General features: G+C 46.2%; 1 protein-coding gene across 1 annotated transcript; it reads left to right on the top strand.

The window, feature by feature from the left end:
- Positions 1-1,730: 1,730 nt before the first annotated feature.
- On the top strand, positions 1,731-18,057 carry slc25a28 (solute carrier family 25 member 28). The gene is made up of 4 exons (XM_048270266.1): positions 1,731-2,270; positions 10,796-11,024; positions 16,543-16,599; positions 17,462-18,057. Exons 1-4 carry the CDS (start codon positions 1,932-1,934, stop codon positions 18,055-18,057), a joined length of 1,221 nt encoding a protein of 406 aa, XP_048126223.1. The 5' UTR covers positions 1,731-1,931.
- Positions 18,058-20,309: the final 2,252 nt, after the last annotated feature.

Below are 20,309 nucleotides of genomic sequence, written 5' to 3'. Positions count from 1 at the left end.
ACACGTGCTGGTTACACATATGTGTGTCTCTTATTCTGATAAAATCAGTGACTTTGAGCAAGCCATAACATTCCAGAATGCAGGTTTCACACACACACACACACGTGTTTTCATCATTATATTTGTCTTATATGGTACCTCCCTGAAATGAGTTGTGCAAGATGGAATCCTTGCAGGGGTCTGACATCCACCGCAGCAGAGTTTGACATGTCACTCTTTCACACACACACACACACACACACTCACTCACTCACAAACACACTCACTCACTGGCTCAATCATTCACACAGACACACACCCATAGTCCCTTACTCACTCAAACACACATTCACTCAGGGGCAGCCGTGGCCTACTGGTTAGTGCTTCGGACTTGTAACCGGAGGGTTGCCGGTTCGAGCCCCGACCAGTAGGCACGGCTGAAGTGCCCTTGAGCAAGGCACCTAACCCCTCACTGCTCTGAGCACCGCTGTTGTTGCAGGCAGCTCACTGTGCCGGGATTAGTGTGTGCTTCACCTCACTGTGTGCTGAGTGTGTTTCACTAATTCACGGATTGGGATAAATGCAGAGACCAAATTTCCCTTACAGGATCAAAAGAGTATATATACTTTTGCGCACACACACACACACACCACTGGGTATCGGGGCTGTATGTCTTGTAGTGATAAGGTGAGCCTAGCAAGAGCAGTCTGATCTCTGCTCATTTACTGGCATGGAGATGGGAGAGTTTTTAAGAAGGCTACATAGCTTTATAGGTGCAATGCATTAGAGATGGGAGTTTTTTAAGAAGGCTACATAGCCAATGCTTTATAGGTGCAGTCAGCGGTTATCCATTAGAGATGGGAGAGTTTTTAAGAAGGCTACATAGCCAATGCTTTATAGGTGCAGTCAGCGGTTATCCATTAGAGATGGGAGAGTTTTTAAGAAGGCTACATAGCCAATGCTTTATAGGTGCAGTCAGCGGTTATCCCATTTCACAAGATGTCACCACTGTGTAAACCAACTTCCTCTGGAACAGCACAGTCCGGGAGAGACAGATATGGGAAGATGTTTTACTCTGCCAATTATTAAGGCATCATTAACATGAATGAGGCCAGACACTCTGAAATGGGCTTATTGTGCATTACCTCACATTTGTTTATGTTTATATTGGAAGTTTTTAGCAGATGAGTTTGTCCAAAACAATGTACATTATATTTTTGTCAAGGACAAAAGAAAACAAAATACACCAGAGAGGTATTCCTAGAGAAACAGTGTGCACAGTGTTTTGATTTTGTTTAGGGGACAGGCTGCCCGAGATATCTGAATGAATCCTGAATGACCACGCCTAACCTAATTCCTGGAAGTAGGAAAACTGGTGGGCCATGAGGAGTGCTGCTGCTGCTGCTGGAAATAAGTGGAGACCTTGAACCAATCAGCATAGGTAGCCTAGCATGAGATCAGACATGAAGTGAGCATCAGTTTCGAAGTTACGAAACACCACACCCACCTCCCCCGCTATTTACTTACGCCTGGTTCCCCTTCTTGGTTAGGAGGAAGGATGAAATGTTAGTGACTGATTGCTGCTGGGAACATAGACAGTAAAAGAAAGGCTGGGAAGGAAAAAAATATCGGCCGGAAGCGATGTTTGATTGACATGTGCGATAACCTATCCACGGAGTTACAACTGCAACGTATGAAGACTTAGCCTCCACTTTTGAGCCAATGGGCTTAAGGGAGCCGGAGTGGGGGCGGTGTCTCGTGTCCCACTGCGGCCTTCCGTCTCGAGCGCGGAGCGTGGAAGTCGTTCCCTCCCGGTTACTGGAGGCGGGAGAGGAGAGGAATTAAATCGTAAACAACCGGTGTTGTAATGACACCGCTAAATCAGACCTAAAACAAACTAATTCGGCCCGCCATTTCGCTATCTGCCAGAAAGACTGTTAATCTGGTGCCTAATGGAAGCAGATGGGTTCGTGAGAAGACGGCGGATGACAGCAGAGCCAGGAGGCGGGGAACCCGGTGTAGCGGGAGCTTCAGCCGAGGCGGAGATCCGATGGCTCGGCAGCAGGTTCCTGGGGGTTTCCGAGGGCTTTGTTGGAAGTTTGTCACCGCGGATAGGAGGCGAAAGTGAGATACAGACTGTGCAGATCCATGGATCCACTGACAGCGTGGACTCTTCGGAACCGGACTATGAGGGGTTGCCCCAGAGCGCGTCCACCAGCACCCACATGTTAGCGGGGTCTGTGGCAGGAATTATGGAACACTGCTTGATGTTTCCCATAGACTGTGTGAAGGTAACTTTGCGTAAAGATCTGGAGTGTTTGTGTGTGTGTGTGTGTGTGTAAAGTGATTTCCTCGTCTTCTCATGTTTGCCGTACAGGGTCAGTGAACTGACATCAGTTATGAACTATCGTTAGCTTGCGCAGTCGGACGGCTAGTTTGATATGTCGCTTGGCAAGGTCGAAGTCACTCCTGGCTAATGCTAGCTGCTAAGCTAACTCCAGATAATTGCTAGCTGCAGTGTTATTTAATGTCGACTGTCGCGTTTGATAACCAGCGAGACACAAGGTTATTGCGTACTGTCAGGCCTACATACTGTTAGATAATTTAGGCGCGGAGTTCTTACCCATCCCTGCTACCTTGAATTATATCACCTCATAACATACTGAACTTTAACCTTAGGAAAGTAAGGTTAGCCAACACTAGTTGGCCAGGGCAATGGTAATGGTGCAAGCAAGTTTGGTAAACTTGGGAAGTTGGCTTTCTAGCAGTGAGATACTTGTGAATGGTGAGAATATGACAGCTAGACCATGTGTTGATGAGTGAACATACAAGGATGTCGTAGACCGTTATTTGACCTTAGTTCATACTAATTCGTTATTTATACACTCTTAGCTGGATGGCTAACCAACTAATCCAGTCGGACTCTTCTAGCTGGTCAACCCCCGACGGAAGGAGGCCACACTAGGTCATGTTCGTGGGCATGGGATGTTAGTGGGGTACTTCCGCCAGCCATTCAGGTTCGGCATCCCGTTGAGGAACCTCGCAACCTTTCTGCTTTGGGGGGCCCCGGCAGCCTTTTGCGTCGGAACTACCCGTTTCATGGGCGGATTTTAGTCACGTGCCCAAACCTCCGAGCGCGAGGAATCATATAACCCAGTGACGTCTATAACCTATCGAATGAAAATGTGGATTCGGCTCATCTTAGGTCTCGTTTTCTTAGAAATGAATGCATGTCAAATGCAGAGGTTTGTGGAAATGACTAACGTTAACGTCAAATCCAGCGCTTTCCAGCAGTCTCTTAGTGCATTATGTATGCGGTCGCTAGTTTGCAGTTCATCCACTGTTCGCCTGTTCTGGATGGCCAAATCGTACCATATTAGCCACCAAGCAAGATTGCTTAAATGAACACGTGTTGGTCTTTTTCCTGCTGGGAAGAGTTGGTCACATGATGAACAACGCTCGTGTTGACATCCAGCGGGAGGCCGCGCAGGCGCAGAAGGCCGTGTGACATTACATTACCTACATCCGCGGGGAGCTGTTGACTTGTCCGTCTCCGGGAGTGCGTCGCTGCAGCTGTGCTGCCTGTTCGCCCAGCGGGAGCGCGTCTCTTCTGCTCGGGGAACGGATCCTGCAGCAGCCCTCTCTTGGCTAATAAGCAGTTAGAACTATTTACTGAAAACACAACAGAGGATTACTACCAAACCCATCTAGTGTAGGCCCACATCAAGCATGGCACGTGTGTGTCTGTGTGTGTGTGTGTATGTAGTGTCTTGTCTCGGAGTGTTTTCATGCTTAACCCTCTGGTTGTTCAAGGATTTTCAGTAGACAGGCTGACAAGTGCACATGTGTCAGGGGTACGTCTGTGTTTGCTTCTGTCTGAGGGCGTGCCAGTGTTTTGAGAGTAGAGTAGAGACAGGTGTGTGTGTGTGTGTGGAGGGTCCGTCAGCTGTACCAGGCAGGGAGAAGAGCAGGTTCCCTTTGACAGACTCCCCATTCATGTCACACACACAAGTCATTTGGAGAAAGTGTGTGTGTGTGTGTGTGTGTGTGTGCGCGCTCTCCCACTATCTGACCGCTCTAGCCTGATGCTGAGGCTTCAGAGAAGACTTTCACACACTACCCCTGTCATTGGTGGTCCTAGCTCTGATGACGCCTTGGGCGACTCCCCCCTGCCCACTACACACACACACACATACACATTTGTTGTCGTCACACTTTATTGAGCACAGAACATTTAATCTAATCAATAATGTGAACTTGCAATTGTTTTGTTGCAAACACAATATCAGGTAAGACTGCATGATTTGAGGAGAATATCTCATTGCGATGTTTCTGACAGATATTGCGATCTGCAATATGATTTTTGAATGTCAATGAATTGATTCAGTTCAATAAGCTGCTGTTTAGTTACTTGTGATTGGTGAGCGTGCCTGGTGCGTGGGAAGCACAGCTCGCCTGATTGGCTGAAGCTGCCGTTCAGTTACTTGTGATTGGTGCGCATGCCTGGTGCGTGGGAAGCACAGCTCGCCTGATTGGCTGAAGCTGCCGTTCAGTTACTTGTGATTGGTGAGCATGCCTGGTGCGTGGGAGCCACAGCGCTCCTGATTGGCTGTGCTTCATGCACACTGTGCGCCCTCACCAATCAGAAGTGGCACAGCCAAGGAGAAGGACATGAATATAGAATTCATTAATGTGGCAAGAGTTATCGTCCACGATTATTTTGTAGCTTCTTTTTTGATTGGTTCATATTGGTTCATATTCACTTTGGTGTGCAGATTTGGCTAAACCAATTCACTTTGGTGTGTGCAGATTATTTTTTGTATTACTGAAATGTGCTTTATTTTGGAAGAAGCAATTGGTGGTGTGATCTACGTTATCCAGCTAATTACAATAGCGAGAAATTGCAATATGAACCAAGGCAATTACACAATCACAGTTAACAATCCCCCCCACCCCGCCACCCCCCTCCACACACTCTCACACACACACACACACACACACACACACACACACACACACACACACTCACACACCTCGGCAGCAAGCAGACGTGCCTGCTCAAAATAGGGTTGACCACTCCTCACACAGTGACGGAATAGGATTGACTGGACGTGCAAGTTAGGGATAGAAAACTGGTTGGTGCAAATGAAAGCTGCTGGATTAACAGTTTTACACAAACACACAGAACCGTCTGTAAGGAGTGACTCACTTGATGGGTAAAAGAGATAAAATCTCAAACACAGGAATGGCCCATAAAAACTTACACATGCGGCATAAGTGCCTCAGCAGGCATAATCCCCTCAAGAGTGCCCTGGCACAACACACACATGCCATTCACAGGGTTCATCTGTGTGTGTGTGTGTGTGTGTGTGTGTGTGTGTGTGTGTGTGTGTGCGTGCGCGCGCATGTATATGTCTGTGTGCTATACTGCACTGCCCATGTCCCATGCGTGCGCGTGCTTGTGTGTGTGTGTTAGAGTGCGGATCGGGCTGCAAATTTCTGTCCGAACCCGACAGGCATTTTCATTTTTATGTCCGAACCCGACCCGAGCCCGACGCATATGATGCCTCAGTTGAGAAAAGATCTGGCCACAGTTCTTCCAGAACTTTGTGCCAAGTAAAAGCGTTATCAGTTTGTGTGAATGAAACGAAGCGTAGGCCATAGTGTGACATGCGTAAAACCAATGGTGTAGAGATGACGCCAGGTTTTTTTTTTTAAGTGAGCCACGTTTGCATGTAGGCAATTTATATTCACTATACTTGGGCCTACTAAAATAAATATTATTTTATTGCATTTGTATTGGTTGTTTAGAGTAAAAAAAACAATCGGTCGGTATTAACGCAAGTTTACAACCGGCAAGTCAGTCGGACTAAAAGGGTGAAAAAATAAATATTTGGGTCGGTTCTAAATTGACAGGGTCGATGGCCCGGTCCGATCCATATGCAGCATCGACGTTAATTGGGGCAACTCGAGGAAATCATCATCCAGTTGAACGAGACGACCTTATAGCCTACGTCTTTACCACAGTATGCAACGCAAATAATCTTAAAATCTCCTGATAGGCTAACAACTTTTTTTTAACGTCATGCACCCAAGACTGTGCTTATGTGCGAAATGTGCATAAACATTTGTTTATGTAGTCGTGACAACGCGTGTGCATTTCAGGCGGCATATGCCTGAAATGCGTTGTCACGATAAACAAATCTTGCACACAGGAAGAAAGCTATTAGGTATTTTTTACATTTTACTTTATTCTCAAAAAATAAACGTTTGCATCATGTGAAGCAGACCTGTTGGATACCCAACATAATAAGGACTTTTAAATGTAAAGATTCCAATGCATATCGCCCCCATGTGTCCGAACCGAACCCGACTATAATTTCTAAATATTTGTCCGAACCCGACCCGACCTGTCGGGTCCCGTCGGGCTCGGGTCGGGTAGCCACACTCTAGTGTGTGTGTGTGTGTGCGTGCGCATGTGCCATGCATATGTCCGTGTACTATACTGCACTGGCCATGTCCCGTGTGTGTGCACGTGCACGCACGTACGTGTGTATGCATATGTCTGTGTACTATACTGCTCTGGCCATGTCCCATGCGTGCGCATGCTTGTGTGTGTGCGTGCCGTGTGTGTGTGTGCATGTGCCATGCATATGTCTGTACTATACTGCTCTGGCCATGTCCCGTGCGTGTGTGTGTGTGTGTGTGTGTGTGTGTGTGTGTGCGTGTGCGCACACGCACGTGTGTATGCATCTGTCTGTGTATTATACTGCTCTGGCCATGTCCCGTGTGTGTGTGCGTGTGTGTGTTAGGGCTGTCACTTTACTTTCGAAAATCGATTGCACAATCGATTGGACCAAACAACACAAGTTTCGAAAACTAAAATAGGGAATCAATTTTAACCAAATATGTACACTATTAATTTTAAACGAATTAAACAAATAAAAAGGATAGATGTAGCAAAATTCACAAACAAGAATATAAGAATATAAAATAATTCCGAAGTGCAGTAAGCATTGCGAAAGCTAAAAGCTAAAAGAAAATTCCCACCAAAAACAGCTGTTTCAATCAGCTGCTGTGCTGCTCGTGTTTTGCTAAAAAATGGAGGACAATGCGATCAACCTGTGCGACATGAGAGAGACGAGTGATAGGCCCTAATAACTTGAGGAGTTCGATGTGGAAGTACTTCGGATTTTTGGTATATCAAACTATGGAGAAGAACAAAGCGGTAGGCTATGCAAACTGTGCAATCGAAGTTCTAACGTGGGGCGAAATTTGTTTGACATTTCTAATCGTAAACACAGACACAGCTACGTTGAAGCCTGCAGTAATGTTTGTCACTGATGTAATGGCAGTCCACTCGGCTTATTGTTTTTCGAGAATTTTGCACTCCTGTTTGTCATTGTGCACAAAACTTCACGCCAATAAATCATCAGAAATATTGCTGGCTTGTGCGTCTACAAGCGCCCTCTTTACGTTCGTCCTAATGCCTGTTAGTTGTTTGTGGATTGGCCTATATTTGGCGTTGAAAATGGAAACATGAAACATCGTTTTTACAATCGATTCAATGAACACTTATGTCTCAAAAATTGAACAGGATTTTTTCACAAAAGTGACAGCCCTAGTGTGTGTGTGTGTGTGTGTGTGTGTGTGTGTGTGCGCACTTGTGCACGTGTGTATGGATATGTCTGTGTACTGTACTGCTCTGGCCATGTCCCCGTGTGTGTGTGTGTGTGTGCGTGTATGCATATGTCTGTGTACTGTACTGCTCTGGCCATGTCCCGTGTGTGTACGCGTGTGTGCACTTGTGCACGTGTGTATGCATATGTCTGTGTACTGTACTGCTCTGGCCATGTCCCGTGTGTGTGTGTGCTGAAGGTAAACACAGGAATGGCCCAAAAACATTAACACCCGCTGGCAACAACACACACATGCCATTCACAGGGTTTGTGTGTGTGTGTGTGTGTGTGTGTGTGTGTGTGAGATGCCATTCACAGGGTTCATCAGAGAGAGGGAGTGTGTGTGTGTGTGTGTGTGTGTGTGTGTGTGTGTGTGTGTGTGTGTGTGTGTGTGCGCACGTACGTGTAAAAGGTATCACGATGCCTTCGAAAAAACGACACGATTTCCGACGCTTTTAGAATCGATACTTTATTAAAATTAACGTTCTGTGTCTCGTGGAACTGCTGCTCTCATTGCTCCTTGCATGCATCTAGGCAAGTGGGCGGTCAAGCAGGCAGCTCTGAGTGAGTGAGTCGCAGCCAACGCCAACATACAGTAGTTCTTTGCGGTAATCCGCCCTCGGCCTTGTGGATAAAACAAAAGGTGAAGTGAAATCTGCAACTATTTCGATACATCGCTAAGAGTGAAGGCAAGCCATCAGGTACACAGAGGCCCGTTTGAAAAATATGTTTCAAAGTCATTTAAAAGCAGTAGGCTACGCATGGAACTTGGCTAAACACCTCGCATATCCCAACATTTTTGTTCAAAGAACGGCAGGTAAACAAATATGCTATAGAAAACACGACTACATGGTTAGTGCCAAGTTCTTCTCTTCTGTTTTAGTCTAGCCTATGAAACGAGTAAGGTTCTCTGGGATAAAGCTTAACCTTCCTTCATCAATGAATTTTGACGGGGAGACATAACGAGCTGTAATCATTTTGTGAGGCGACGAACGAGCTGTACTCATAGGGTGCTAACGTGATGAAAGCGCAATGTTCATGCCAGAATAACATTACCATAACTTGTAAACAAATTTCATGTTCGGTCAGTACTACTGGTAATATTTGTCATGGCATGTAGACTGAAATTTGTTCAATAAGTATTGACCAGATGTAGGATAGGCTACCCGAAATGCGCTAATTAAAGCCCACAGCATATAATACCACCAAAGCGTGTTGAGTCCTAATAATAATAGCGGCTTATTGTTGTTGTAGCAACAGCATTGTTGTTGTAGCAAATCATGTTATCAAAGAAATAGACGTAGGCTAATGTAGGAATGCACACAGACATATTGCAACAGGTAATGGTGTAGGCCGATCTGACGAAGAGCTGAGTGGTTGGAACGTCGTACTTGGACACTGGGGGCAAAGAAGACTATCCTCACATTTTTCCCTTTGCAACTGTCAAAGAAATCCCATGAACACGGGAAGGCCTAGGGAAGCCTATACTGTACATCAGATGGCCTAAAGATTAGGCCCCTCTGCATAGCATTCAGTGATTTGCATGCAATAATTTCAACACTGACCTTGATCTAGCCTAGTTTGGCTATTTAAAGCTACTTTATTGGCAAAACACAACACAATGTAAATGAACTATAACAAAAAATAAAGGACTTAATCACACAAAGTAGGCCTACTATTTTACTGACTATAAAAATAATAATTATGTAGGAAGTTTAGAACCCAGAATTGACCTGCACACTACAAAAGTGCACCGAATTCAACACAAATGACTCAATACACTTGGAGGAGGTATAAGTCCCTTCTTTTCCAGATATTTTAGGATTTCGCCGTAGTATCGTTTCAGTATCGAGCATCGTGATATTTATGGAAGGTATTGTATCGAAGTCATAATTTTGGTATCGTGACCACACTAACGTGCATGAACATGTGTTTATTAGGGGTGGGCAATATATATCGTCTGCGATAATATCGTGATTGTTGCTTTAACGATGTGCAAATTGACATTATCGACTATTTAAATTACTTATGGGGAAAAACACTCGAAATCTCGCATTGAAGACTCATACATTCCCAGGAGGTGAGAAGCCCCTGGCTGAAGCAGAGCAAGTGTCACGTGATCACTAGTTGGTCACAACGTTGTCACACGCACGCATAATATTTATTTTGTGCAGCGAGAGTAGCCTACTTGGGATTTTATGCGGCTACTTCTGTTCAAGTAGCATTGATGAGACAGTCACGTTTTTTCCTACCTCACGTTTTTTCCCCTAGTGTTTATGTGGTTCACAGGGTTCATCTGAGACACTATGTGTGTGTGTGTGTGTGAGAAGAACAGCACTTCTGATTGGTGATCATGCCTAGTGCATGACAAGAACAGCACTTCTGATTGGTGATCATGTCTAGTGCATGACAAGAACAGCACTTCTGATTGGTGATCATGCCTAGTGCATGACAAGAAAAGCACTTCTGACTGGTGATCATGTCTAGTGCGTGAGAACAGCACTCCTGTTAGTCGAGCTTCACTGTCTGTCACACAAGGAGGATGACTTGAATATAAAAATCATAGATGTGACCAGATTAATCACTGGGACAGAGTTGTGAGCTGCACGATTAATTGCAGCCTTTGTGATTAGCTAATGTCATTCGTTCAAATTGTGTTTTCGATACAAAATTAATTGCAGCTCTAGTATATGGGGCCTCGTATTACTGGACTAAGGAACCCATATCTCTGGACTAAGGAACCCGTATCTCTGAGCTAAGGAACCGACATCTCTGGTCTAAGGGCCCTGTATCTCCGGGTGACTCACTAAGGAACCCGCATCTCTGCGCTAAGGAACCTGTGTATCTAGGCCAACCCATGCATCTGGGTTAAGGACCTTGTATCTCTGGGCTAAGGAACCCGTATCTCTGGGCTAAGGAACCCGCATCTCTGGGCTAAGGAACCCGCATCTCTAGACAAATTTCCAAGTGTTCATTGTCCTCAACTTCCAGTGAGCTTTCTTAGAAGTAACAAAAGTGTGTGTGTGTGTGTGTGTTCTGGTAAAGGGAAAAGAAGCTTAGCAAGTTGGATTATAACCCTGTGCTGTATCTGACTGTACTTACCCTGCCCTGTGTGTGTGTGTGTGTGTGTTCCTCAGACGCGCATGCAGAGTCTGCAGCCTGAGCCGGCAGCACGCTATCGGAACGTTCTGGAGGCGCTGGGGCGGATCGTGCGGACGGAGGGGGTGTGGCGGCCGATGCGAGGCCTCAACGCCACGGCGATAGGGGCGGGGCCTGCGCATGCCCTCTACTTTGCCTGCTACGAGAAACTCAAGAAAAGTCTGAGTGATGTCATCCACCCTGGAGCCAACAGCCACCTCGCCAATGGTACACAGACACACAGACACTGTCTCACACGCTCAACACACAAAATGTCCGTTAAATCCCAGAATACCGGACCTACAGAAAATCTTTCAGACATTTGTTTTAAAAAGCCATATAATTGCCTATAGATTTAAACAGCAATAAAACAAAAACTTTAAAATTGTCAGCACAATTGTTAACACTGTAACTCTGCACCAAACATGGCAAAGCCTACATCAATAAAATAAAATGCTACACCAGTGCAATAGAGTATCGCATGAGTCGGGAAAATACTGTCTTATAATGTCTTATCATGCAGGTCAGTGCATCACATGGTCAGTCCATACCAGACTTTTGTAATCACTTCACATTAGGCCTGCACGATTCGGGGAAAAATAGGAATCACAATCACAAATTGATATTACGATTCTCTGCCACTTTTTTTTTTTTTTCTCACAAAGTGTAACGTTTATTGCACACACAAACCATGACAAAACAAATTGGCAGTACCAGACAGAATTTTTTGGCACCAAATTTTTTGGCACCATTGTGTATCACCACAAGCCTGTAAACATAGAGGCTTCAATGAATAAAGAAAATACTGTCCATTTAAGAACAGAAGGCTACCAAAAAATAGTGATATATAACACATTGAACTAAATATGGCCCTAATACAGGCTCTATCTGAACTCCTTGAACATGTCTTTACATAACTAAAACATGTCAATCAACATGCTACAGCTTCAGTCTCTAGAGAAATGGACTTTGTCAATTGCCAATTTAAGTAGCATACAGTATCAAAAACAGAATGATTTCTTAGCACACTCTTGAACTGCTTGCCTTTTAGAGAATTAACATTCAACTGACCATTCAGTTCGGTTTGAGAGTGGTTGGCTGATTCTTGTCACTAGTACCCAATGTTTTTTGCAGTAGGCTACAGAGTATTTCTTAAAAATTATTTCTCCATTACTGGCTCATTTATCAAACGGGTGCTTTCTCTTTCCTCCGCAAATTAAGCTACAGATAGCTCGGTAGAGACGTGAATAAATTAGCGTTTGCGATTGACAACGTTGTGATAAGTAGGCTATACTAACTTTACAAAGTTAACTTGAATGCATCAATTTTGAACAAAGTTGTGTAGGCTACACCGCGCTAGTTGTAGTCTGCATGAACGGTCCTTGCACAAGCGGTGCGGGCTGAAGCCAACCTGTTTGAGGGAGAGTGGTGCAGGGAGAGAATGCGTGCTCTACCCTACGCACATCTCTACAATGAAATAATGTATCTAGGCTAATCTATATTTTAAATAAGCAATCACTGCCTGCTGCTATGGAAACAATAAGGCAATATGTTATAAATATTGTGAGTAACGCAAGAATGGATGTTAGTTGTCAATTTTTAGATGTTTTTAGTAAGGTCCCACCTTTGAAGGTTTTAGAATATCTTACTAGCATAGATTTTAAAAAACATATTTAAGTTTCTATAACACGCAATGCTCTGGCCATTAAATAGCCTTAGTTGCAGAAATGGCCTTAAATTAAACAAACAAACATTCAGTATTTGAATGTGTTACTTTACTATGTTACTCAATAAAATAACTAAATTATAGTAACACATTACTTTGTAACTCGTTACCCCCAACACCCCATGGGTTTTCATCAACATCCATTTTGTTTATTTGCTGTCACACTAGATTGACGTTGCTGCAGCCTCGAAGGCTGTCCGAACAAACGCACTCGAGTGAAACACGTGACTAAAAAAGCGCATTGTCATTGGCTGAGGGTGACGCTCTAAACTTTGTGAGACGGTGGGCCAGGGCCACCTTGATATGTTTTCAGTGGCCCTGGATCTCCCATCTAAATATAATGGGGTCATTCCACATCAACCAGGCCCCACGCACTTAGGTCTCAAAAAATTCTGAAAATATTACCAGGTGTACCTATGTTGCCCAGGAGACACTCTGTAAAATTACTTTTATGTAAGATCAATACTTACCAAGATACAGAATCATCCAAAATAAACGTGACTATTTTGCTACATACTATTCCTATTTTTGTACCAGCATGCAAAATTTGAGCCTCCTACATGGTTTAGTTCTTGCGCTGTGGGCTTGTGAACTTTGACAAAAAAAAGAGGCCGAACAAAATCGAGACCCCCCTCTCCCTGTAAAACTGGCTGTATCTTGGTAAGTATTGATCTTACATAAAAGTAATTTTACAGTGTGTCTCCTGGATAACATAGGTACATCTGGTAATTTTTTCAGAATTTTTTGAGCCCTAAGTGCGTGGGCCCTAGTTGAATTGACGTGGAATGACCCCATATTGATTTCAATGGTGCATTTTAGCTAGCAGCTGGCTGAGTTTGTGTAATTTCCTAAAGTGGAAAGATTTTGTTCAGGTCTTAGTAGATATCCTTTGGTTGAAAATAAATCTTTTCTATTCTTTCCTCTTAATTTCATTTGTTGCGACTCTCGCTGGTAACTTTGTTAACTCACACACATATACCATCAGGAACCATCACCATGCTGAGACACACACACACACACGTATACCATAAGGAACCGTCACCATGCTGAGACACACACACACACACACACACACACACACGTATACCATCAGGAACCATCACAATGCTGAGACACACACACACACACACACACACACACACACACACACACATATACCATCAGGAACCATCACCATGCTGAGACACACACACACACACGTATACCATAAGGAACCGTCACCATGCTGAGACACGCACACACACACACACACACACACGTATACCATCAGGAACCATCACAATGCTGAGACACACACACACACACACACACACACACACACACACACACACGTATACCATCAGGAACCATCACAATGCTGAGACACACACACACACACATACACACATACACACATATACACACACACGTATACCATCAGAAACATCACCATGCTGAGACACACATGTATACTATCAGAAACCATCACCATGCTGCGATGTGTATAGGTAGTGCAAGGCCTCCACTTCCTGGAGTGTTAATGCAAGGCCTCCACTTCCTGGAGTGTTAATGCAAGGCCTCCACTTCGTGTAGTGTTAATGCAAGGCCTCCACTTCCTGTAGTGTTAAAGGCCTTCAGTTCCTGTAGTGTTAAAGGCCTTCAGTTCCTGTAGTGTTAAAGGCCTCCACTTCCTGTAGTGTTAATGCAAGGCCTCAACTTCCTGTAGTGTTAATAAAGGTCTGAGGTGCTTCAGAAAGGTGAGCTGTGTTGAGTCTTAATCACAGATCTGTGCTGCTCTGATTGGCCGGCGTAATCTGGTTGTGCAATCTAAATTAGATAATGACATCCGTTTGGGCCTCACTGCTGCAGTACCCCAGACTCAGCAGCAGAGGGAGCTCTTCAGCCCTGCACTGAGCATGCTCAGACCAGCCGTGACTCAGCGCCTCCACTTCCTTCTCCATGGCCTCGCTGTGTCCTCCTGGGTCACAAACAACCCCATCTCCTGCTACACCCTGTGTGTGTGTGCCTGTGTGTTTGTGCGCCTGTGTGTGTGTATGTGTGTGTGTGTGTGTGTGTGTGTGTCCGTATGCGTGCCTGTCTGCGTGTGTGTGTGTGTGTGTGCGTGCTGGTAAAGGAAGAGTGTGTGATGTTAAAAGCAGATGGTGGCCACCTGACCTTCATTTTAGCCATAACCTTGGTCTAAGGCTAAGGACTGTGTGAGTGTGTGGGTGTGTGCGTGCATGCTCCTGTTAATTTAGAGAACAAAAGGATCTTTTCAGCATTGCCATTCCTTTGGTCTGATTCAGCGTACACATAATCCCCCTACCAAAGCCAGCTGTGTGTGTGTGTGTGTGTGTGATTTAGGGCTGTGCCGGTAACAGGATTTGCATACTCAGTAGGTCTTATCAAACGCTTATTCCCCTGGGCTGTGCTTTGCATGGGTAGTGTTCATGCATTGTGGTTATCCAAAACGCTGTGTAATCTCACACACGCACACCAGTGTTTCAGCCTTAATGTTTTTTTTGGTGCATTCCGCCACACCAGAAATCCTTGCTGCCACCGCTGGAGACTGAAAAACAAATCAGCCAATCATCTTTCTAACCAGATGCGTTGGCCGCTGTGGACGTTAGTCTAGATGTGACGGAATCCAGGCGGTTAGAATCACCACAGCGGCTCACCTCCCACAATACACCTGTGGTCGTCAGGGGAGCCGCCGCTGCCTCGTGTTCTGAATAGATGCCGTGGTGTGTGTGTGTGTGCGTGCGTAGCCTACACACTCATATGACCATGTCGTGTGTGTGTGTGTGTGTGTGTGTGTGCATGTGTGTGTATGTACGTACGGGAGCAGTCTGGAGAGTGTGTGTGTGTGAGTGTGTGAGTGTACGTGGAGCAGTCTGGAGAGTGTGTGTGTGTGTGTGTGTACGTGGAGCAGTCTGGAGTGTGTGTGTGTGTGTGTACGTGGAGCAGTCTGGAGAGTGTGTGTGTGTGTGTACGTGGAGCAGTCTGGAGAGTGTGTGTGTGTGTGTGTGTGTGAGTGTACGTGGAGCAGTCTGGAGAGTGTGTGTGTACGTGGAGCAGTCTGGAGAGTGTGTGTGTGTGTGTACGTGTGTACGTGGAGCAGTCTGGAGAGTGTGTGTACGTGGAGCAGTCTGGAGAGTGTGTGTACGTGGAGCAGTCTGGAGAGTGTGTGTGTGTGTGTACGTGGAGCAGTCTGGAGTGTGTGTGTGTGTGTGTGTGTGTGTGTACGTGAGAGCAGTCTGGAGAGTGTGTGTGTGTGTGCACGTAAAAAGGCGGAGCAGTCTGGAGAGTGCGGTAACGCGGAGCAGTCTGGAGAGTGTGTGTGTGTGTGTGTGTAGCAGCGGTGTACGCGGAGCAGTCTGGGAGAGTGTGTGTACGGGAGCAGTCTGAGAGTGTGTGTGTGTGTAATGCGGGGAGTCAGTGTGTGTGTGTGTGTGTGTGTGAGTGTACGTGGAGCAGTCTGGAGAGTGTGTGTGTGTGTGTGTACGTGGAGCAGTCTGGAGAGTGTGTGTGTGTGTGTGTGTGTACGTGGGGCAGTCTGGAGAGTGTGTGTGTGTGTGTGGAGCAGTCTGGAGAGTGTGTGTGTGTGTGTGTGGAGCAGTCTGGAGAGTGTGTGTGTGTGTGTGTGTGTGTGTGTGTGTGTGTGTGTGTGTGTACGTGGAGCAGTCTGGAGAATGTGTGTGTGTGTGTGTGTACGTGGAGCAGTCTGGAGTTCCAGTGTGGGAGATCTGAGCTCCTGGTGTCAGATTAGCAACTAGTTTTGACCTCGTTATTAAATTAGCTTAAGCTGCTCTGTTAAGACTTTGCCGCCATTTAAATGAGGATCCAACCAGCGCTAGGCCTTCCAACATACTGTCCCTTTGGTGCTCTAGTGTACTTCCCCTAGTTGACCTTATACAGTACTGTGTGTGTGTGTGTTTGTGTTCGTTTCTTGGTTGACCTTGTGACCTTGACCAATGTGAGTTGTGTGTGTGTGTGCGTGCGCTTCTTGGTTGACCTTGTGCATGTGTGTGTGTTTTCCAGGAGCAGCAGGATGTGTAGCCACATTGCTTCACGATGCGGTCATGAACCCGGCTGAAGGTAAACCCACACACACACACACACACACATATAACTCACATTCAAGTACACACACTCTATCAGTGTTCTAAAAGTAGATGCATGTCTGACTCTCGGCCTTGCAAATTCATTCTCCTGTCAAGCTTTACACAGTGATGGATTTCCCTTTAACACACACACACACACAAACACACACACACCAAGCTTTTGTAGCAGTGTATTTTGTGACTTAGTGCTGCCACCTGTTGGCAGGTGTGTGCGTGTTTGTGTGTGTGTTTTTGTGAGCACACACGTGTGTGTGTGTGTGTGCGTGGTGGGGGGGAAACAGGTGGTCATGGGATTCACCAGCTGCACACACCTGCACTACATTAATTCCTGGTGTGTGTGTGTGTGTTAAAGGATGGCTTGTGTTCCTTGGAGAGGTTTGGAGACCTTGAGTTTGTCTTGTGTGTGTCTAGGCCACTGCCTTGTGCCTTTGATGTTGTATGTGTGTCTATTAGAATGTGACTGTGTGTGTATGATTATAATGAGTCTGTGTGTGTGTGATTACAATGAGTCTGTGTGTATGTGTGTGTGTGATTACAATGAGTCTGTGTGTATGTGTGTGTGTTATTACAATGACCGGTTGGTGGTACTAATGTGTGTGTCTCTCTTTTCTTCCGGTGCGGACATCATGCCATCCTGCCTTGGACCTGAACACACACACCCTCTCTGCTCATCAATGAACCGTTGACACGTGTGTGTGTGTGTGTGTGTGTGTGTGTGTGTGTGTGTGTGTGTGTGTGTGTGTGTGTGTGTGTGTGGCGTGTGTGTGCCTGCCTGCCTGCCTGCCTGCCTGTGTGCGTGTGTGTGTGTGTGTGTGTGCGTGTGTGTGGTTGCTCAGTGGTGAAGCAGCGCATGCAGATGTACAACTCCCCGTACCGGGGCGTGAGCGAGTGTGTGCGCGCGGTGTGGCATCGTGAGGGCGCCAGCGCCTTCTACCGCAGCTACCCGACGCAGCTGACCATGAACGTGCCGTTCCAGGCGCTGCACTTTGTGGCGTACGAGTGGCTGCAGGAGCGCCTCAACCCCCACAGACTCTACCACCCGGGCTCGCACATGCTCAGTGGCGCCCTCGCCGGGGCGCTCGCGGCCGCCGCAACCACGCCGCTCGACGTCTGCAAGACCCTGCTCAACACGCAGGAGGCCGTGGTGCTGGGCGCCGCTCACACACACACGCACACGCACACACACACACACATCTCTGGCCTGGCGCAGGCCTTCCGCACCGTCTACCGGCTGGGAGGGCCGTCGGCCTACTTCAAGGGCGTCCAGGCGCGGGTCATCTACCAGATGCCGTCCACCGCCATCAGCTGGTCCGGTCTGAGTTCTTCTGGCATGCATCACCAAGCCAGCAGGATAAGCGCCCGTGGCAACCAGCTAGGAGATATTAGCTTCCGCCCTGCGGAGCCTGAGCTCGTCTCAACTCTCTCCCTCTGAGCTCTCTGTTCTCTCCCTCTTTTACTCTGTACATTCTCTTCTCTCTCTTTTACTCTTCTCTCATTTACTCTGTACATTCTCTCTTCTCTCTCTCTCTCTCCCTCTCTCTCTCCTCTTTCTCTCTCTCTCTCTCTCCTCTCTCTCTCCTCTCTCTCTCTCCCTCTCCCTCTCCCTCTCCCTCCCTCTCCTCCTCTCCTCTCTCTCTCTCTCTCTCTCTCTCTCACTCTCTCCCTCTCCCTCTCTCTCCCTCTCTCTCCTCTCCCTCTTCTCTCCCTCCCTCTCTCTCTCTCTCTCCTCTCCTCTCCTCCTCTCTCTCTCTCTCTCTCTTCTCTCTCTCTCTTCCATGTAGTGGATGTGGATGGGGAGTGATGAAATAAACGAAGCGCACACAAAGTTCAAAGGAAGCGTTAAACCTCATGCCTGCCCCTCCCCCCTTCCCCTCTTAAAGAGTCTGAGCGGAGTTATGCTGTCATGCCTGCAGCTGCCACTGAGGGGCGCTGTCACTCTGCACCACATCACAAGTACACACACACACACACACACACACACAGGAGAGTGACTGCAGACAGCCCTGATAGTGAGATGTAGTGTGTGACTGAATCTTGGGCTGACGACCACATCTATATATCTGTGAATTGATTGCTGATAGATAACCTTTTCAAGAAGATACCTTTGATCAGATTTAATGTAAAGTATTTGACATAACTTTGATCAGATTTAATGTAAAGAATTGAGAGAATGGTTTAAGTTATTGCTCCTGTGAGGGGTAGCCGTGGGCAATCTTAAAGACTATTTTTATAGCATTTTATCCAAGCAGGATCCCATGGTATGTACAATAGCTTTGAAAGCCTCCACGCCTCCAAAAAAACAAAACCACACTCACACTCACACACACTCACATACACACTCACACTCACACTCACACTCATCATTACTGTTAAGAGTACCTGTGTGTCCCTGCCCATATACATCCCATAATGTAGATTATCGCTGCTGGTATCATAACGCACTAGAAGACCTATCAGGCTCAAGCTGGACAGGCTGATTGGTGTGAGTGTGTAAGAGAAAGAATGTGTGTGTGTGTGTGTGTGTGTGTGTGTGTGTGTGTGTGTGTGTGTGTGTGTGTGTGTGTGTGTGTGTGTGTGTGTGTGTGTGTGTGGATGGAAGCTTAGTGTGTGTGTAAGCGTGTGCTGTGAGTGTGTGTGGATGGGAGCTTAGTGTGTGTGTGTGTGAGCCTTGGTGGAGCCGTCTGGCCGTTCTCCACTGAGGAACCCGGAGAACTGCAGCGGACCCCCGGATGAAGGAACACTGGGAATCTGCAGTTGGAATGGCAGAGAGGAACTCTGGGAAATGTAGTGTGGGAGTGTGATGATCATGTGATCATAAGGACAGGAAGGGGATTGGCCTGGCCTGCCTGTACTACTCACCTCTGTCTCAATAAAGACTGGACCTGCCGCTATCAACTCAACACCAGTGTGTGTGTCATGTCTGTATCAACTCAACAACCGTGTGTGTGTCATGTCTGTATCAACTCAACACCCGTGTGAGTGTCATGTCTGTATAGACCCTTTCAACAATGAAAACAAAAACAATGCTTGAACGTTCTATTTGGTTCTCAATCTACTTCCTCTGCATTAAGATAACATACGGAATGTTAAAACGGAAGCCTTGTGGGAACAACTATGATGCTGATAATGGAACTCTCTTGAAAGGGTCTATATCAAAGATTCTAGAACAGAGCTCAGCTCTAGAATGTTTGGTCTATATCAACTCAACACCCCTGTGAGTGTTATGTCTGTATCAACTCCATATGTTATCAAGTCAAGTCAGTTTTATTTTTAAAGCGCATTTAACATGCACATAGTGCAACCCAAAGCGCTCCAAAAAACAAGACACATAACAAGACAAACGATGCCGGCTGGAGCGGCGTAGTCGCCAGCGTGCCCATGACATCAAGACATGACAAATACATTTAAAAAATAACAAATACAAAAAATGCTGGACGGAGCGGCGTAGTCGCCAGCGTACCCGTGACACCAAGACATATAAGACAGACAACAAAACAAATAAAAAAGTGAAAAAAGAAAATATATTTAAAAAGGGGAAGGTGATGTTAAAATTAGTCCAATTTCCAAACCAGCTGAAAATGTCCAAGGGCAATGGTGATCCGTGAAAACTGCACAGAGTGTCTTCACAACCGATATGCCAACAAAGTTCTTTAACGATAGCAAATTATCAACCCAGTGAATTCA

Source organism: Alosa alosa, chromosome 18 (assembly GCF_017589495.1).
Source record: "Alosa alosa isolate M-15738 ecotype Scorff River chromosome 18, AALO_Geno_1.1, whole genome shotgun sequence".
In the NCBI taxonomy this organism is placed as follows: Eukaryota; Metazoa; Chordata; class Actinopteri; order Clupeiformes; family Clupeidae; genus Alosa; species Alosa alosa.
Note: the sequence above shows the minus strand (reverse complement) of the source record. Positions and strands in the feature narration are given on the sequence as shown.